Source organism: Lepidothrix coronata, unplaced genomic scaffold (assembly GCF_001604755.1).
Source record: "Lepidothrix coronata isolate B3197 unplaced genomic scaffold, Lepidothrix_coronata-1.0 Scaffold63, whole genome shotgun sequence".
In the NCBI taxonomy this organism is placed as follows: domain Eukaryota; kingdom Metazoa; phylum Chordata; class Aves; order Passeriformes; family Pipridae; genus Lepidothrix; species Lepidothrix coronata.
Window position 1 is genome coordinate 4,475,019 of NW_016690243.1, and position 21,134 is coordinate 4,496,152.

Consider the following 21,134-nt stretch of genomic DNA (forward strand, 5'->3'; position numbering starts at 1 on the left):
GCTCTAGATGGCCCTGATTAAGATGGGGTTTGGGCCAGATGACCAATACAGGTCCCTTCTGACCTCAGTGATTCTGTGTGCTGTGTGTGCAGCAGTGTTTAAGATCATTAAAAATGCTAAATGATACAGGATCTAACTTGTATGGCCTGGCCCTGCGAAACACAGTATAATACACGGGCAAAGGCTTGTAGGTTCTGTTTGTGTTGCGTGGGAGGATGAGGCATGTCAGAAGACAGGCTGTTGACTAGATGCCAGTCTCAACAGGGAGCTTTTGAATCAATGCCCTGGAGCATGCAAGTGGCTAGACCAGTTAAAAGGAAGCACAGACTAACCTGACACTTTCCTGTTTTCTTTCCTCAGGATGGACAGCTTGAAGCTGTTTTCTGAGAACAAGCACCTTCCTCCTTTCCTTCAGATAGCTGAAAAGGGATATCTCTTTTTTTCCTTAAATACAGCAGTGGAAAGATGCTACCCCTCTTTTTATATAATAATTTAATGGTTAGATCATTCTTTTATAACCCAGTTCCTTCTTCAGTCATAGAGAGTTGAATTAATGGCTTCCATCTCTTTGGATTGGCCCTGCCATCAGCCTGAAAGGCTTGATATAGATACATAGATGTATGAGAGTGTGTGTGAGGGGGTCAGTCTGTGCACCCATCAAAGACCTTTCTGTGTGCAAAAAGTGCTGCAGGATTCAAAGGGTATGAGTGGAGGGAAGCACAGAGCCTAGGGCAGGAAGTAACCATGATTGGAATGGCTGTGGGCAGATCTCCATCCTCCTGGGAGGGCAGTTGTGCCTATTTTCTATTTAACTGTGATTTGTATGCAGAAACAGACCATTTCTCACAACTGGCTGGCCTGCCTGCTGGGCAACTCACCTGCTTTGTCTGTTTTCAACCCATGAATTTTTTAATGAAAATGGCATTTACATAGAATAGGAAGCAATGTGAGACATGGAACACAATAGGAAGCAAAGCAAAAGAGATGAAAAATAAGTGCCAGCAATCCAGAAGTCCAGAGAATAAGCATTTAAAATCCCAGTGGTACCTTTTTTTCCTTTCCAAAATATTTGACTTTGTGATGTTGATTCGAACTTGGAGCTATGGAAGACCAGAGGGAAAAGTAGAGTTGAAAACTGTTCTCGGGGCAACTCTTTGGAAATTGATGTAATTACTTTACATGAAAAATGGCCTTAAAGTTCACTCATCATGGAAATACCCTTAAGCAGAAGCACAGAACTGTGGTCCTCTTTGTCTAGTTTCTTCTCTTGTAGAGAATTTAGTAGTAGATACTTAAAGAAAATGCAGGAGAAATTTTTCCAGTTTCTTCACAGATAAGTACTAAGGCATTGTCTGAATCAAAAGGTCCTGTCACTTGTGGAAAATTGATTTAGTTGCTTGATCTTTTCTATGAGTCCAAATAAATGAGAAATTTTTTAATATGAAATTGCCTTCCACAAATATATCTATTTTCTGAAGCTTCAGTATGGGCGTTAATTTGATGATGCATCCAAACTAGGATATATACATTTATTTTTCATCTAAGAACAACATTAATTTTACTATTATTTTTCAATAATAATAATACATCTGCTTTTTAATACATTAATAATATAATCTGCTTTTACTTAATATTTTCATAAAATATTAAACTATAGTTTGTGCATTTTTATTGTTACAAGCTAAATTTTTTCTCCATTGTACCTCTCTAACTCCATCCATTTGGATCATAACTGACAGCTATTATTCTTCAGTATTATCTTAGAATTTTATTTTCAGTTATGTCCTCCATGCTTCTGGGATGCAAGAGCTGTTTGACAGCTCAGACTACTCCAGAACAGTCAAGGAAATGGCAATGTATAATTCTTACATAAGGGAAAGAGTGCCATCTGCTGAATTACTAACTATGCTCTTGTGAAGATGGTTTCTTGATTTTGTGTGAAGCAATTGCTTATGCTTTACTCTGAGATAGTTTTCAACTGAGTATGGCTATTTTTATATTTGGAGAATTATTTATGGTATAACAATTGATTTGAAACTTTAAAGTCACAGAGGACTGTGTCATTCTATCAGCATTTTTTTTTGACATTCAGAAATACTTCCATATTTTTCTAAATATTGTCTGTATTTGCCTGAATCTTGTCATATCTGTATTTTTCCTCTATATTGCATGTAAAATACAATCTCAGCTTCACTTCTTTGTAAAACAAACAAAAAAACTCTCCAAAAATGAGAACTCTACCATCCTGAGTTAATATTGTAGAATTGGAAGAACTTCCTTTACGGTATTAAAATTCACATCTTTACCAGTGAGCAACCACCCAGGAAAAAAAGATAAAGGGCATATTGGTGTTTCAGATTCTTCTCTTCAGAAGTATGAAAATTACAATCCAAGAACAGTTTAGGAAAAGCAATAATTCTTTTTCTTTACACCAACAGTTGCCCCAGAAGATCCTAGCAGAAAGGTAGATGGTGACACCATTATTTTCTCTCACGTGCAAGAAAGATCAAGTGCTGTCTATCAGTGCAATGCTTCTAATGAATATGGATACTTGCTAGCAAATGCATTTGTGAATGTTCTGGGTAAGAAACAGATTTTTTATTTGTCAGTTTTCTTAGTTATTTAGTTGTCTCCTGCTACTACACAGACACTGTGCTCAAGCCTTGCTTGAGGTCTTTAGTAAGAATCAATGTATTTCCTGACCCCTGTAAAAAGCAACTGTATACATACCTGGTTTTTCTAGGGTATTCCTGAGTTTCACTTTCACTGTACCTGAGTAAGAAGGATAGTTGTGAAAGCTGGAGAAAACTTGGAAGAAATTTTCTCTCTCTTTTTTTTTTTTCTTGTTATGTAAATCAAGCAAATGGAAGTGTAACAAATAAGGCTGGAATTAGTATTCCTTAAGTTAGTATGTTTCAATACAGTTTCATTGAGTGTGGATATTTCACATCAGTTGAATAGATGAATCTCTAAATTACTGTTGCAAGGGGACATGATTATGCATTTGTCTTGAAGGCCTCCCAAGAATATGTTTCCGGTTACAAGATGTTGTGGCCTCTCTAATTCACACTGAATTTAACAAAGCTAGTAACAAAATTCTGGGCCTCTAACAACTCTCCTGCAGGAACTGGCAGATCTGTTGACTGAGACACTGTCTTTTCAAAGAAACAAAATGTAGGTATTGCACCAAAAATATATCCTAGTTTCTTTCTGCCTGCAGCTTTGTTTGGATTATATAGTTCACTCTCTTCCTAGGAGATTATCTTCTTGAAGAAGTCTTTACTGATTTAAATTTTCCAATTTTAATCATTGCCTTTGCTACCCACCACTGTGACTTGTAAACAGGCAAGAAACATTTGTTTTTCACAGGATAATTCCCCTTTGTTAGCTTCTCCTCAGGCTAGTGCCAGTAGAATATATTTGGATCTTGACTGAGACCAGAAGTCACTTCAGAGAAGGATGTTCTTTAGGCCAGTCTTGATGTCTTTGGATTTTGTATTCGTATCTTTGTATCTATATCCAGATATCTTTGTCTTTTCAGCTGAGCCACCGAGAATTCTAACTCCTGCTAATAAGCTGTATCAAGTCATCGCAGATAGTCCTGCATTGCTAGACTGTGCTTATTTTGGGTCACCTAAGCCTGAAATTGAATGGTAAGCTGTAGCTATGCTTGAGATGTGGAAAATGAGCTGTTCATATCTATGGAGACAAACACTTGAAGCTTTAAAACTATTTAAACTCTATTTACAATTTTAAAATAGTGTATTTTAAAATACATGCTGATTACAGTTCGCTAATACAATATTACATATACTTAATGTAATAGCAGTTAAGTTATCCCCACAGAGTCAAGTTTAAATTTCTTTATGTGATTCTGTCTGTATTTTCTAACGTGACAGTCCTAAGTTTGCATTTTCTGATAATAAAATACTATAGAATTTAACTTTGATGATGGATAATGATATTACTTTTTACATAAAGGTTTAAGGGAGTGAAAGGTAGCATCTTGCGTGGAAATGAATACGTTTTCCATGATAACGGAACCTTGGAAATTCCGGTGGCTCAGAAAGATAGTACTGGTACATACACATGTGTAGCAAGGAATGAATTAGGAAAGATACAAAATGAGGTGCACTTGGAAATTAAAGGTAAGAAATTAATCATTCGTTCATCACTGATTAGTACAGAATTTCAGACTTTCTGAATATCTAATATTAATTCTAAATTTCAGATCCAACAATGATAATTAAACAGCCAGAATACAAAGTGGTTCAGAGATATGGCCAAGTTTCATTTGAGTGTATAATAAAACATGATTCTACCTTACTACCAACAGTTATATGGTTGAAGGACAATGATGAACTTCCAGATGATGAAAGGTATGGACCAAATAGTTTTCCTTTATTTTTTATTTTCTAGGTCCTTTTGTCTACTTCTTTTCCTGATCTCTGAATGGAACATATTGACCTATTGACATTTTCCAAGGAAGACTGATAAATATCATAACTATTCCATATTTGCTGACTCAAGGACTTACCTAGTGTGATGAAAATATTAAGATAGAATTAAAAATAAAATGAGATGTAATCATTTATAAAAATGTGCACACTTTCCATGTATATTAAGTGTAAGGAAAAGAGAATTGATATAAGAAGTCAAAACAGATAATGGAAGACTATTTTGCTCTAGATCACATATATTTAAAAGTTGTTTGAGTATATTTGGAAAGAAAAGCACATCAGGATAGTTACTGTGGGAAAATGGTCAAGAGCAATGTAGAAAAGGAAAGGTTACATTGTCCCTTAGCTTACCTTGCTGTTTAGGTGTGTGCTGCAGTACACACATACAGGATCAGATAATGTCTTATGCAAGTTTATTATAACACTGCCAGTTATTGAAAAATCAGTGGCTGAATCTATTGTATTTGCAGGTTTCTAGTTGGTAAAGACAACTTGACCATTATGAATGTAACTGATAAAGATGATGGAACATACACTTGCATAGTTAATACTACTCTGGACAGTGTTTCAGCAAGTGCTGTGCTTACTGTTGTTGGTAAGAATACTCTCAAACTTTTTGATAGCAGAACTGTGTTTAATTACTGTTAAGTATTAAAAACAGCATTAGATTTAAAGTGAAAAGTGCATAGTTTTAATTTCTAGGACAGGGCAAAGGAAATGCCACCTATGTGTAAATGTGTTTCAGCTTTTAAAAAATGTATTCTTACCCTAAAGTTTGCCTTTGAATCAGCTATTTGCAAAAGGGTCCAGTAATTGCAGGGCACATTTGCTTTCGCACTGTATAGGTTTTTATTTTGACCACGTTTTAGCTAGCAGAGTATTTGTTCATAAACATATAAGAATAGCAGAATGGTTTGGGTTGGAAGGGACCTTAAAGATCATCTAGTTCCAACACCCCTGCCTTGCGCAGGGACACCTTCCACAGAACCTCTCTGGGCAACCTGTTTCAGTGTCTCACCATACTCACAGGAAAAAATTCTTATTAATACCTAATCTAAACCCACTCTCCTTCAGCTAGGGAGCTGTCCTGTTGCTATAGGCCTGTTGTCCTGTTGCTATAGGCCCTTGTGCAAAGTCCCTCTCCAGCTCTCTTGTAGCCCCCTTTATGTACTGGGAGTCTGCCTTCTTTTCTCCAGGCTGAACAGCCCCAACTCTCTCAACCTGCTTTCATGGGAGAGGTACTCCAGCCCATGATCAGCTTAGTGTTTCCCCTCTGGACTCATTCCAACAGCTCCATGTCTTTCTTGAATTGGGAGCATGTTATCTCAGAAATCTCTTTCACAACTAAATTATAGTTCAGAAGGACTAAGCATACTTGGTTGTATGACTTCCCAAGGATTTCATTTTTACCTTAGTTCTCTGTTAAGTTTTTATGATTTGAGATTATTGCAGAATATATTACTTTGCACCTTCTCCAATTTATAAGAAAGTTTTAAGCAGATGTGCTGAACGATTCTTACCTGAGTTCAAGCTGAGACTCAAAGTCAAGTATGTTTGTGTTTTAAATTTCTTCTGTGATCTTATGCCTATCCAGGAATGATCTAAGCCAAGCAACTAGTACTATTTAAAAGTTTTTATAAAATTGCTTACTTATTTATTTTTTTATCTATCCTTCTTTTAAAAATGAATAAAACATTCAAGAATAGTTTTATAGCTTTTCAGTGAAAAATTATCAATGTATTATTTTAAAATAACCATTTATCTAAATAAGTTAACTTTTCTTTGTCTCTAATAACTATAGTCTTTAACTGCCTACAGTATTCTGTTTCTTTGGCTACTAACTGATTAAATCCTTTATATTAATGTCCTTTTCAGCTGCTCCCCCAACTCCAGCTATCATTTACGGTAAACTAATACAAAGTTCTCTATCTACATCATCTGACAGATACATTTCTGATTTGCCTACTGCAAAGTGCAACATTTTTTTCCCCCCTTTTCCTCCGTGTGTGTCTGTGTCTGTTTGTGTGGTTTCATCCCATTTTACCAACTGCTTCATTACTAGAGTACTGGACTTTGGAATTTTACAGTGCAGGTTGCTTTGTATTTTAGGGAATAAGTGGTTTTCAGAAATAAATTATTTATAATTAAAGTTGGTTATAGTATGACAATGTTTCTCTCATGGGTAAATCCACTAATAAGATGAATATGACCATATTGACCAGTTTGTCTTACAATCGATGAAATTGCTAAGATTTTAAAAATAAAGTTGAAATTAAAAAAAAAAATCTGTCAGTCAGGTACAGTCTTGAATTTGATGGTATAAAGCCTTTAATTTTATAGCATGTTTTCTGAATTTAGGTTTTCAAGTGCAAATGCTAAAACACTTCAAGGTATAAGGGTCATAAGCACTTTTATGTAAATCTTATCACATTCAATGAAAATGCTTATGTATTCTTAAATGAACCTACTCGTTAGTCTTGATTTTTGTGTAAAAAATCATATAATGAATTACCTTCGGGAATTTGGAATGGACAGTTACATCTTTATGTGTTATAAGGATGTATAGTAACAGATTGCATGGTATGTCTGGACTTTTAAAAGAACAGCAAAAAATAAATGAGTCAGTAACTTGCAATTAGTTTCTATTTGAATTATTCTTGATTGAATTCACACAAAAAATGTTTGTAGTGCTTCTAGAAAAGCTTCTTTGATGTGAATACTTCTTTATTTTCCATGTTTTGTTAGATGTTTCTACTACACTAGGTAACCACCCATAATCATTCAAAGATAAACTAAACATGCATTTCACAATTCCTTGCATCTCATCACATTTTTATCAAAGTGCACTCAGACATAGGTAAAAATAAATACAGATTCTTGTTAATGTATAGAAGTTTTCAGGTTACATCAGTTTTCCCTTTTTCATTTGTTTTCTAACAATTGCATGCTAATGGTCATTAAGTCCCACTTACATAAGTGAGTAGATATGCACTGCTGTATTTGTGGAATTCTTTTGATTGGACTGTAAGGATTTTTTTATAATATAAAACTACATATTCTGATGTGATTATTTACTTTGTGTCCATTTGATTTATAGCTCGGCCAAATCCACCCTTTGACTTGGAATTGACAGGTCAGCTAGAAAGAACCATTGACCTTTCATGGATACCAGGAGATGAAAACAACAGTCCCATTACACGTATGTTTGTTTGTATCTACTATACTACATTGACAGCATTATCTTAACTGTTTTCAAATTCCAAAGATTTCTGAGATAAATTTTGTGTGAAGCATGGAAAATGTTAAGTGAATTCTCTGCAGCTGCCATTTAATTACATTACAAAAAGTCACTTAATATCCTCTACTGTACAGCCAAGCAGAAAGACTTATTTACTGCCCAAAAGAGCTGGGCCTTTTTATTCAAAAAACCTGTGCTAGGTAACATAGAAGTTAATGCATATATGAGGTCTGTCTGACAAGGTCCAGTCTCATGAATATGTAGAGAGTAGACTTTTTTTATTGGTTGTGTGCCCTTGAAGGAGAGAGCTACTACCATCTTGCATTAACTCCTTTGTAATTCCTGGGAATTTGAAATAGCATCAGTACCACTATCTTTAGGGATTATCCATCGCTACTGATACAGAAGCTTATTCTACATGAAAATATAAGGCAGATAGTTTTTCTCTTTTTCTTTCTTTTTCTAGTCCAGACAGTTAGAAGAGTAAAGCATGTCCATGCAACAGAAAAATAAATGTCTATAAATTTTTGAGACAGAAATTGATCTTAAATGCTGTTACTCTTCCCAGTAAAACATGATGAAAGACGTTCTTGCTTACACTGAGCAGAGAGGATGGAGGGGGAATTTAGGAGGAAGGAACAAAGATATTACTGTTTGTTTTCCAAAAAAATCATATGATCAGAAAGATTTGTTGGGGTAACTTTTTCCCCATGAGGAACTTAATGCAATTATTTATTTGTGCAGTGTCTTTTTAGATAGTAACTGCCACAAGTTACCAAGCCCAGTATACGTGTTATGTTTGGTATGAGTTAGTTAGGCTGATTTACTGGGCGTTGCTCTGCAACATCTGATGTTGGTCGTTATCAACACAGAACACAACCATTAGGATCAGGTATCTGTAAAGGAAGTTTTATAAAAAACAGAATTTCACAAATTTCAGAGCACATCAAAGATTTTGACTGCATTTTAATGAAACACCAAGTGATTTTGCTGAAATTTTACACTCTCAGACTTCTCTAATGTATATCAACTAGTAATATACTTTAAAAAATATATAGAAGATTAATGTAAATAGTTGAATTTTATTTAAGTTATGGTTTATTCATATGCTCTTTTATTAGTATTTTCATTTTATTTCTAGACCAGAATACACAAGTCTTGTCTTTCTGTAGGAATGAGATCACAGTGTATGAAAAAAGATAATACTAAGAGGTGTTGACTTGTGTAAGTTTTTCTAGAGTGAGATATTGCATGCACTCTGATATCAGAAACTGAGCTCCTCTGACTAAATAATCCTGGTTTTAATTATAATGCAATTTATATTGCTGCATGGTCCCCTTAGAGCCTGAAAAGTAAGGCATTTGCTTCCTGAGTAAGCCTATTTTTCCTGCTGCTGCTATCACTTCAAAGTGCAGATCAGGACTCAAGGATAGCACTTCATTACCAGTGATCCCTTTACACAAGTAATATGATTGACATGGTAGAATCTTTCTGAAAGCTCAGATAGATTTTTTTCCCTTGAAGTTGCCTATAAATTGTTCTACTAGAGTTGCAGACAGAATGCTAATTACTAGGGAAGCAAATAGCAGTAATGAAAACTTTTTTAGCATGTAATATTCTCACCTTTTCGGCAAAGCTTTGGTCCAGAAGACCTCCCATCCCAAAACCTTTATTGCTGAGCACACACCACCAGCAGTAATTCAGACAGTAATTTGGGGTCAGTTCTTTTTCGTTCTTACTACTTAGGCCAGAAGGAAATCTGCTAGCCCTAAGTCCAGAAGGTTATGATTAGTACTAGTTATCTATTTTACGTCTTGGCTCCTCAAACTCTTGCGCATTATTTCTATGTGGTGCTGTAAGTATCCTTCTAAAAGAAATTTCTAGATGCCCCTCAGAATTTCTTAGTAGTGCAAACAGGATGTATTCTGAATCATACTCTGTCTTCTTGTCCCCACCTATACATGAGATAGGGAATGATTCTTGTTACACAACACACAAATATTTGATGCTTATGTAAATTTCATGTATCTAAACTTAAAGTTCCATAGAATGTACTCAGACGGTGCATTCTTGTCCCATTTATTTACTGTGTCCTAACAATTCCTCCTAAGTCTTTCATAATTCATATCTCATACCTTAGAGCAGTAAGGTTTTTTGGGTGTTTCACAGCTGGAAAAATACATCCTTTTGTCTTTGATAATGAATGTGATTTTCTTTTTGGAACTCTACAAGCCTATTTATCCCTGAGGTTATATACTTTGTAGGGTCTTAATAGTAATCATTGTAATGTTCTCACAGAAAACTCAAGAAACTGTTTCAGAACATACATTCCCAGACTTAATTAGAAGATACTGAAAAGTGCTCTCAAAACCCATCTAAAGTATTGATTCTTGGCTTTAAATAGTTCTTCATTAAGCCAACTTCATTGGGGAAAATGGAATCTTCAGAGTTTTAATTTTGTACAGGTACTAGATGCTGTCTGCTTGATACAACTAGGAACAATATATTTGACAGCCAAATTTACATCAAAGTTCCAATCTTGTCCCTCTTTTGTGCTGTGATAGTTCAAGGGTTCCCATTAAATTAAAATTTGGTACTAGAGAGAGAGCTCTTGTAATAACATGTTACCTGAAAGGTACCTGCGTTAGTGAGAATACCAAAAGATAAAAGTGAGGGTGTATTTACTATATTTCTACCTAAGCAGTGCTGTGCCTTTTGCAACCGGACGTGCCTGTCTTGTATTGGCCTTTTTAGCCACCAGCGCGCTTGTAACAAAGGTAGAGCCCTCCTCAAATCTTCGTTCACGAAGCCCAGCCATGATGACCTAAGCAGTACTTCTGGTATTATAGATCTGCGTTATGGTTTATGTATTTATTTCCAGTTCCACAATATTTAAAAGCATTGATTAGAGCACTCCCTTCTGATTAGCTCGTTCAGAAATGCCTACCCTGGTCTAGGAAGGTGTTGCAAGTTTTGACATAAAGTTGGATTCAATTTCTGTTTGTAGACTTTGTAATTGAGTATGAAGATGGGCTGCATGAACCAGGAGTATGGCATTACCAGACAGAAGTTCCTGGAACTCAGACAACAGTACAGTTGAAGTTGTCTCCGTACGTCAACTACTCATTCCGTGTGGTAGCTGTCAATAAGATTGGCAGAAGTCAGCCCAGTGAACCATCTGAGCAGTACCTGACAAAATCTGCAAGTAAATAAGTATTTCTTCTTACCAGTAATTGATTTCTACTATGAATAGCATTGAATTTGCTTGGAATCAAACAGCAGTCATTCTTGTTCACATGTAAATATTTTATTTTTAGGCCCTGATGAAAATCCTGCTAATGTGCAAGGGATAGGCTCAGAACCTGATAATTTGGTAATAACATGGGAGGTAAGTTGGATCTCTTTTTGAGGTTTCATTTGTTTTCAGGTCTGTGAGTAGCATTTTTTGAGAAATAATGATGAGAATACCCTATACATTGCTTAGTTAAAATATTCTTGAAAAAGAATTAAAATCAAATATTTCCCTGTCTTCATTTCCAGGAAAAAGCTGAGTGCTTTTTGAGAAAAAGCGAATTAGTTAAGGGGCCATATTTTCCTGAGTGATTTCTCAAGAAAAGCCAATAATTAGGTAATACAGGATGTTTTGCTGCCAGTTTAGGAAAACTTAAAGATGTAAATTGAAGTTTGTCTCAAGTAGAGTCTTATTTTTAGAATAATTTTTAATGTGAATCCTACTTGTACTGTCATCTTTTGTGATGAACTGAATCATTATGCACTTTCACAGTAAAAAACTTCAATCAAAGTTTTCTCTATCGTGCCTTTACCGTCATGACGGGAACTCAAGCAGAGCCATATAAACCCAGTTTCCCATCCCAGGCAAGAAACATTGTCTAGGGAACACTGTTTATAGGGAGTCAGTGTAAGTCTGCTTTTTCCTCTTCCACTTCTAAAGAAATATTTGAAATCAAAATGTATATACAGAAATCACAATGTCTTGTTGAGTGAGAATTAGCCACCATCACCATTCAGTGTGATTTTTATTAAATAGTGAAAAGCAACTGAAGTGACCTCTGGTAAAAGCTAAATTGCATAACTTGGAAATTTCAGTAGTGCTTCTTTGTCACAGAACACAGTGGTAAATTTTCAGTGAAATTCTAAAGAAAAAATCAGTATATTTCCTTTTTGACTTTGGATTTTTCAGATGCTTCAGAATATTTAAAAAGATGTTTCTTTTCATTTCAGTCTTTAAAAGGTTTTCAGTCTAATGGACCAGGACTTCAGTACAAAGTCAGTTGGCGCCAGAAGGATGTTGATGATGAATGGACATCTGTTATAGTTGCAAATGTATCTAAATATATTGTGTCTGGTACACCAACTTTTGTTCCCTATGAAATAAAAGTACAAGCTTTAAATGACCTGGGATATGCACCAGAGCCATCAGAGGTGATTGGACATTCAGGGGAAGACTGTAAGTTTTGTGGTTTGACTCAGTTATACTAATATAAAGGAACTAAATGTGTAACCTAAATGGGTATTTAACATACTGAAATACTGATAAGGGAATAGTGGTTATTATTTTAATTAAAAGGAAGTAATTTGGAGATAATAAGGCTTCATAATACTCTGTATTATTAATCCTGAAAACATAGGAACATTTTAATCTATTCCTTGAGTACAATACAAAGACTCAGTTTGAAAAAGTATGTTCATGTGGTTTCTCATTCTAACTGGGTGCTTGTTGCATCCTTTCCACACAGTGCCAATGGTTGCTCCAGGCAATGTGCAGGTTCATGTTATTAACAGCACATTAGCAAAGGTGCATTGGGACCCAGTTCCACTAAAAACTGTCCGAGGACACCTCCAAGGGTACAAAGTAAGTACAGTCTAAAGCATTCTCTTTTTCATTTGTTAAAATAGAACACTCTTCCTATATGAGATTGTATTCAGATTGAAGTACCTGATATATAAGAGGACTCTTCAGTGAGCTCCAAGTTTTGCTGATAAGAGCAACAGCTTTGATACAATTCATATATAGTTCAGCAATGTTCCAGCCTTGTAGCACTAGGTGCCTGTGGCATTGTCCTTGAAGGAAAATCATAACACTTAAGCACTCACTGTAGATTTTTTTTTTTTGTCTTTAGGTTTACTACTGGAAAGTGCAGAGTCTATCCAGAAGGAGTAGGCGGCATGTAGAAAAAAAGATCTTGACTTTCAGGGGAAACAAGACTTTTGGAATGTTACCAGGGCTGGAGCCCTATAGTTCTTACAAGCTGAATGTTAGAGTTGTTAATGGTAAAGGAGAAGGACCAGCAAGCCCAGACAAAGTATTTAAGACCCCTGAAGGAGGTATGAAATGAGAAAGCTAGAGAATAAACTGAAACATAAGCTTGGACATCATAAAATAATAATCTGTCTCAATACAGTAATATTATTAAGAGTTAATTATTCGTGACCTGTTTAAAGTTAATCTACTTTGTATTTACTGTATGTTCTTCTTAAAAGTTCCTAGCTCACCCTCCTATTTGAAGATTACTAACCCAACATTGGACTCTCTGACTCTGGAGTGGGGTTCACCTACCCATCCAAATGGTGTTTTGACATCATATATACTGAAGTTTCAGCCAAGTAAGTTAATTATGAATATATTATGGGGGTTGGCCCTGGGTGATCTTTAAGGTCCTTTCCAACCCAAACCATTCTGTGATATAACTCTAACTTAGGCGATACATCTACCAAATAGTAATCTGTTTATGAAGAAAAAATTATGTTAATATATAATGTAAAAAAGATATAATTGCATTGTAGATGTCAGGTTTGAAAAAAATTAATATATTTTGATAATAGAGGTAGTTGTATTTGGAAAACTTTCCTTGCTCAAGTACAAGGTTAGCATTTTTCTTTTATTTCTTCAAATCATACTTCACAGAAAAATGGAGGTGAAGTCCTACATACAAGTGGCATCCAAGTGAGATGCAAGATACTACTACTTACAAATTCTATATTCTAACTGCACAGAAATTATCATCAGAAACAGATCAAAAGACGTCCAAATACATTGTCTTCTGTTGTTTCAATTGTCATGGTATTGTAATTTTAAAATGCAAAACTAATAAATGTGCCATTTACTAATATCAAAGCTATTAAATCACTTCTTTAGGATCCCAGCTGCTTACTTAACCCAGAAATTTGTCAGCAGTGACAGTGGAAATTTAAGAGTTTTGTGTACATGGAACAGATTAAGGAAGTTTACTTTCTTCCACTTAGCAAATTCCACTATTCTTTGGTGTTTGACAAAAGTCACTTCAGTATTTTCTTCTTCTAAGGATACTGAATTTAGAGTTTCAGAATTCTTTAATGATCAGTGTTTCAACTCCGTGTAAGTTCAGATGATCTGATGTGAACTCAGTTGCCTTGGATTTAGATATTTATGAGAATGGAACTTGAACTTTAAAAACTGGCACGTTTTTTAAGTGCCTCTTAATTTCCCTGTTAATTATCTCCCTGTTAATTTTGGCCCCTTGAACTGATCCTTTTTACACAAAGGAGACTCTTTACATATGCAAACCAAAAAAGCCTTTTTTAACACAATGACAGTATACTCAACTTTCCTAACTTTTTTTTTCTTTTTCTGGTAACAACAGTCAACAACACACATGAATTGGGTCCCTTGGTAGAGATAAGAATTCCTGCCAACGAGAGCAGCTTGATATTAAAAAATTTAAATTACAGCACACGGTACAAGTTTTACTTTAACGCACAAACTTCAGTTGGATCAGGAAGTCAGATAACTGAGGAAGCAGTAACAATTATGGATGAAGGTAAGATGGGTATGTATAAGGAAAATCCATTGCGTTTAAAAAAACATTACAGATTGTATTAAAAATACTGCTATTACTTCCTTTCACTAAGGAAATAGGCCCTAGTGATTTTTTTCCTAGAGCTTTCTTAACTGTATTATGAACTAATAAAATATGTTAAATGGTTTTTAAGAAAATACATGCAAAGGTTTTGTACTGAAGTGGAAGCCCCAAAAGAGGTGTAAAGCCCCTTCTTTTGATATAAACTCAAAAGCTCTAAGACATTCACTTTTCTGGGCTTCAACTTCCACATAACTTTACATTTTTTGTGGTCTTTGTCTATTCACCTGTTCTGCTTCATTGACCATCTTTGGTCACAGAGAAAAATACAGAAATGATCCAGCTTTTTAACTAGAGGAAGTTTTTTGGCTTTTGAGATATGCAACAACTTCTGTGGAGTCTAAATTTTTTTCACAGAGCTGGCAAAAAACTGTAAAGCTGTTGCAATAAAATTGTCTTCTATGGCCTCAAGTAACTGGTGGCATTGTATAGCATTTAAAAACTACCAAGTATATTGTTAAATCCCGTCACTATTGATTTTTATATTTACAGGCATTCTAGAGCTTTGATTTTGGCAGGTTTTTTTGTTGAAGTTGTTTAATTAAATATGAAAGCTTAATAAAATAAAAGTAATTTAAAGCCACTGGGAAATTTGCACGGAATTTTTTTATTATTTTGCTCATCTTAATATAAAAAGTCTATTTCAGTAGCATCTTTTTACATATTTTTATACTTAGTTAAAGATATCATTTGTTGTCATAGATGAGTTGGTATGCAATGCAATTTCTCTGATACTGTATATTAAGGTTGCATTAAACTGCATTTATTTTAAATATGGAATCTTAACAAGTATGAACAATAAAATTTTGTAAATGCATGTATATTAATTTTTGTCATGTAGCAGTCTGTCAGTGTTTAGCTTCTAATTTATTTGAATTAATACATTTTATCTAGTCTGCATGGTTTTTATTATGAAGTTATATATGTATGTTCCCTTTGGTGTTGTATCTAATTATATAGTGTTCCTATTCTTGTTTTCCTCCATTAAAGCTGGTATTCTCCATCCTGCTGTAGGTGCAGGCAAAGGTAAAATGAAACTGCATGATATATTAATGTGTGGATTTTGCAGTGTTGCAAATGGGGAAATTGCAGTGGTAAGGACAGAAAATCTCGGACTACAGATTTTTATACAAAGTACAATCAGTGCTGGGAGAAAAGAGTTGTGGGGTTTTCTTGTTTGGGTTTCTTGGGTTTTTTTAAGGAACACAGAATGCTTATTAATACCTTTCATCTGTTTATTTTGCCACAGAGTTCCAGGGGAATTCATTAGCTTCGCTTCAGCAAAATCTAATTATTTCTGACCATTAAACAGATGTATGTCACTGTCATAAATATTCAGGGTCCAGGTGCACTAGCATTGATTAGCCAGAGTAGAAAAAACCAGCACTTTTGCAAAGGAGATCCTTTTGCTGCTTGTGCCATGTGCATTTTTTTGTTTTAAAAAGTAGGTTCATTCTTGTTGTCACTGTGGATTAATGCTATTATTTGATCACATTTATGTCATTTGCAAGCCAACTCTGCATAAGAGACAGATGACTGACAATACTCTCTGTATACTTCTCAGTTCTCAGGTGTCAGATTGGTGGGGGTTGGTCTCTTTTCCCAGGCAACTATCAGCAAGAAAAGAGGGCATGGTCTCAAGTTGTGCCAGGGGAGGTTTAGGTTAGATATTAGAAAGAATTTCTTTAGAGAGAGCGTGATCAGACATTGGAACAGGCTGCCCAGGGAAGTAGTGGATTCTCCGTCCCTGGAGATTTTTAAAAAGAGACTGGATGTGACACTTAGTGCCATGGTCTAGTAACCACAGTGGTAGTGGATCAAGGGTTGGACTTGATGATCTCGGAGGTCTCTTCCAACCCAGCTGATTCTATGATTCTATGATTCTATGATTGAATATACAGACAAATGTCTTCCTGCTGTTTTAGATTAACAGATCTTGTGAGGGAGTACTTGAGGACATTTCAGTGAGTGGAACCTATTATCATCCTTCTTCCCGAATTCAATAATATTTAGTTCTTTATTATGCAGTTTTGCAAACAGTTTTTATGAATTTTGCTACCTTTGTTGTCAGAAGCAACGGTTGTCCTGAGAACTGTAAGGCAGCTCAAAGTCAGAAACATGTCTCTATACATACGTGTCATTTAATCACAGGTGTCGTTAACACTAATGAACACTGTGCTTCAAATTCCCAGACTATAAACATCCCAAATCAAAATCTGTATATGAAATACCCAACATTTTTTTACAAACTTGGAAGAGACAGCATAAATTGTTTTACCTATAGTTTCTTTTCACTTGATTATCAGGTGTTGTGAATGATAACAGCCATAAGAAAGAAATTCATTCTCAGTCTGGTATACATCAGACTATATATATATGTGTATGCCTGTATTTGTGCATATATAATTAATATATATTTTAATATGTATATATAAGTGTATTCTAATATCAGCTGTGTTTCTGGTAAGTGTGTGGAGTTGTGGAATTATTTTAATGACATATCTTCCTTGCTATTTTAGTCTAGTTGTAGCTGAGAAGTCAGCTCAGATTGGAACAATCAAACTGGCTTTAGTCGTGGACATTAACAGCAGAAATGTAAATTAAGTTCTCATTATTTATAGCTGACTCTAAAAACTCATGCAAGGAAAAATGGATTCTCTGTGTGAAACTGAGGTCTAATTATAGCTGTATCACAGTCTGTGGCTAGGAGAAAGCATCTTACTTGTAAGATAAGCTGGAGCAGCTCATATTTCAGAGCTGTCGCCTCAGATCCTCCGAAAACTAAGCAGATGTCTTTGTTTGGTTCCATGTTGTTTATGGTTTCAAAGTTCTCCTATATTCCTGTAGCATCTAGCTCTAACAATTACAAAGAAAACATTGGAACTGCAAACGGAACAGAACTAAAGCCATGACATCTGTTAGGACATCTGAGTTGCTGCAGGTCTGAGATTAATGTTCTCAGTGGTTACTTATGTTAACATGTTAACTGTTTTGCTACTGATCAGGGACCGCGAGTAAGAAAGAGGAGGATCATAGTATCAAGATCAAGTGTCAAATTATTTGGTCTCGTGAGTGGGTGGATTTGGAAGATAGAAATGCTCAGCCCACTCAAGAAGAAGCTGTACCCAGCAGTGAACTTTTCTTCCTCTGTTAAGTGCAGGAGGGCCTATACGTCTATACAGTTCTTACTAATTTGGACGCAAAGCCAAACCAAGGAGAAGGTGAAATTTAGATATTCTGAACCTTTTCGTGATCTATGAAAAATATCTCAAGTTTTTGATTTTTTACTAGGAAAATTTAAGTATGCTTTTTATTTCAATGTGAGCACATTTATCTTGGAAGTTAACAAGACAGTAGGTCCCAGCTTCAGCCAGACCAAATTGCACTGAAATTTCTGCACTTGGTGTTTTCTACTGGATAGCTGCCCCTGAAGACATGCAGCTTGGCCAGTCACAAACATTAGACACAATGTCCTAGAGGAATTAAAATAATTTAAACCTGAGTAAGCTGTGCCACTTGGGACATATTTCACTTCTGAGTAAAACTATATATTAAAGTGCAGGGGAAAATATTGCTAGGGTAAATCTAAGGATCTTAATAGTCTCACTACTTTTATTGTCACAAGTGCACGTGAGTAAATCATGAGACACGTTATTTAGCTAGATGGAAAGCTATCCTGTTTGACTTGCACTGTAGTTTTTCCTTTATGATACTGTAATGTTATTAATTACTTAAATTTGATCAAATTATGGTACTACAAAGAAAAAATATTTTTTTTCCTTAATAATCTGTACTCTAAATGTGTCTTAAAACTTCATATGTAAAACATAATATATTATATCCAGTACTAGATACTCAGTATGCATTGGTATTGCTATTTATGTATTGGCGACTAACCACAGGCATGAGGTATGAAAAATTGGAGAATAACCCAATTACATATAAAATAAGTATAGAAGCAGCTGGAAAGTGACTCAGGTGATCACTGGAGTCAAGTCTTTTCTGCCCTTTTCCATTAGAAGTTTTAAAGGACTGGTCTGTAGAGGAAGGAAGGGAATACCAATTTGACCAGTGATAGAAATGAAAGTTACTGGTTAAAATAGAGAGTCACAGGAGTGGATGTTTATTGTAAGCTGAAGTGTAGGAGTAATGGCATGGCATGTCAGCTTCATTTCACAAGCCTTCTCATTTAACTTATTAGTTTCTTTTTGATTTAGTCAACGTTTTTATTTGAAAGCAAGGTCTTGTAATCTGCATGCACACAGGCATTAGTAACTGGTAGTCTTGAACTGCAATTAAAATAAGTTTGTGAGATCACAGTAACCTTTAATTGTAGCAAGTGCTTCCTGTCACTGTGGTACTCAGTCTGGTCTGCCTTCTTCATGTGAACTTCACGTCTTAAGTATTATTGACAAATAGTACTCCCTTTTGCTGCAAGGGAGAAAAAAATAGTCTATCCTCTGGATTTGAAACCGGTTTTTTGGATCTTTTGGCTGAATCACCAATATGTAGCTTTTCACTAGAGTCTCAACAGAGTTCATATCTCTGATCTCTTTGTAGAAGGCAGGATCATCTCAGTTTTCTTTGTCTATACAAAATGCTGTTCTTTAAATAATTTTCTCTGTCCACCATCTGCTTTCCCTCCCTCTTTGAATCATTTCACATAATGTCTCCATATTTCTTTCTAACAATTTCAAGCTGCTTTTTCAGTCAGGTTAAGTGCAGTATTTTTGCACTCCTCCTTCAGCCACTCTCCCCCTGTGGACTTGTCCATATGTATCTATGTGATTTCAGTACAGCTTGCTATGCAGAACCACTGTTTTGTCCTCTTTTAAGTTTACTGGGAACAATGCTCATGCTTTGCACGCTAGACTAGAGAAAATTATTATTATCACAGTGCAAAAATTACTCAAACACCTTTTGCTTTGTAGATGTCATGCAAAATCCATGCCATGCTAAATGCTTATCAGTGAAATGATTTCTAGTGGTTTTTATTTGGCTTCTGTATTTCTCACACTATGGGAATGCTCTTGCAATTGGCCTAAATAATCTCAGAAGTGACTAATGCCTATCTCTCGCTGCCAGAAATGAAATTCACTCCTACCATAATTCTAAAGCTTGAATGTTATAGGTTAAAAAAGCAAACAATACCAAAACCCCTCTTTGACAGGCTCTGGCAGAATCTATTACCTTTTTTCTTTATCTTTTCTTGTGTGTGGGTGTGAGTTTTTTCCTTTAAATTTATTTTTCGCTTTATATATGCATTTTAACTAATTGTCTATGTCATATTGGTTTGCAGGTTCTTTTCCATTTCACACTAGTCTTCAAATTTTTGCTTGTCACTTACCTAATTTTTTTCTGGATATCAGGTGAATTCCATAAAAATTCCTAAAGTTAGTCACCTTGGGGATTATTTGATTTGTTGTTCTTCTGGACTAAATCTTGAGAAAGAGTACCTATTCCATTGTTAAAATACCTTCGGATCTCATGTCCTGTCTTATTAAATTCTGTTTCTGCAGCCCAAGTCTAACTGTTACTTGTAGGAAATGTGTTGCTGAAAGACTGAAAAATTAAACAAAACTCTACAAAAAACTCCAGTAAAAAAGCACTGGAATTAATTTGAAAAGAAAGGGAAATTTTAGTTGGAGCTTAGGCCTCTTCCTCAACAATTGGCAAATGCTTCTATACTATATCTCACTACAGGAATGAAACCATACTCAGCAGCACTGGCTAAATGTTGCAGTATATTGAGGTGGGAATAAAGCTTAATTTGCCAAAGGTAGCCAAATAAGAGTCATTCTGTATAAAAACTGTAACTTACTGGCAGCCCATTCCCATAGTTTTTAGAGTGATGCCTTTGCCAGCACTGCTGCACAGCGTTGTACATGGTGCGTGGTACATATGAAAGAGCACAATGCTCTGCCACCGAGAGCCATTCCCTGAAACAAAGCTTCCTCCCCTCCTCCCCTTGTCACCAACTGGCACTCACACACGCTGAGAGTTTCTGCCAACTGATAATGACACATTTTGCATTTGTGAACAGTGCTGGGAAACATACTGAAAAACTCAGAGGTTAATTATAATTAGAGGTGTGGTGATTGAGAAGACAAGTCTGGATGGATTAGAGACACGCTTTAAATGTTGTAACCCCTTCAGCTCTGGGCTTTCATCACCTAAGGATCCATCAGCCATCTTTTATCTAATTATGTGCATAGTCATGTAAAACTTTGCAGGCCTGATGGAAAATGAGATCAAGCAATAGTGCAAAAGAAGAGAATTACAAAAATAATAATTTTGAAAAGAAATGTGCTACTGAAAAAATTTCTTGGTGCACTGTATTCAAAGGGAGTAAACAACAGAATTTAGATCTGACCAAATACTACACATATATAAATCTATACAAACAGCTGTTGGTAAAAATCTGATAAGAGTACATCTGATAAATATAACCATAAATCAGTCACTTGAGAGGATTTAGAAACTAAGACACCAAGAAAATGAAGGTAACTTTCGGAATCA

General features: G+C 35.3%; 1 protein-coding gene across 25 annotated transcripts in view; it reads left to right on the forward strand.

The window, feature by feature from the left end:
- NRCAM (neuronal cell adhesion molecule) overlaps positions 1–21,134 on the forward strand; it is a 152,235-nt gene that overhangs the window by 106,627 nt on the left and 24,474 nt on the right. For 17 of the 25 annotated variants that reach the window (XM_017817831.1, XM_017817827.1, XM_017817826.1 and 14 more), the window contains 15 exons: positions 2,439–2,582; positions 3,542–3,653; positions 3,982–4,148; positions 4,232–4,379; positions 4,931–5,055; positions 6,336–6,365; positions 7,558–7,659; positions 10,706–10,903; positions 11,016–11,086; positions 11,941–12,166; positions 12,456–12,571; positions 12,840–13,044; positions 13,201–13,323; positions 14,340–14,516; positions 15,606–15,641. In XM_017817831.1, the coding sequence (XP_017673320.1) occupies positions 2,439–2,582; positions 3,542–3,653; positions 3,982–4,148; positions 4,232–4,379; positions 4,931–5,055; positions 6,336–6,365; positions 7,558–7,659; positions 10,706–10,903; positions 11,016–11,086; positions 11,941–12,166; positions 12,456–12,571; positions 12,840–13,044; positions 13,201–13,323; positions 14,340–14,516; positions 15,606–15,641 (1,980 nt within the window). The remainder of the gene's footprint in view (positions 1–2,438; positions 2,583–3,541; positions 3,654–3,981; positions 4,149–4,231; positions 4,380–4,930; positions 5,056–6,335; positions 6,366–7,557; positions 7,660–10,705; positions 10,904–11,015; positions 11,087–11,940; positions 12,167–12,455; positions 12,572–12,839; positions 13,045–13,200; positions 13,324–14,339; positions 14,517–15,605; positions 15,642–21,134) is intronic. The other 8 variants (XM_017817835.1, XM_017817839.1, XM_017817844.1 and 5 more) reach the window with 3 other exon arrangements.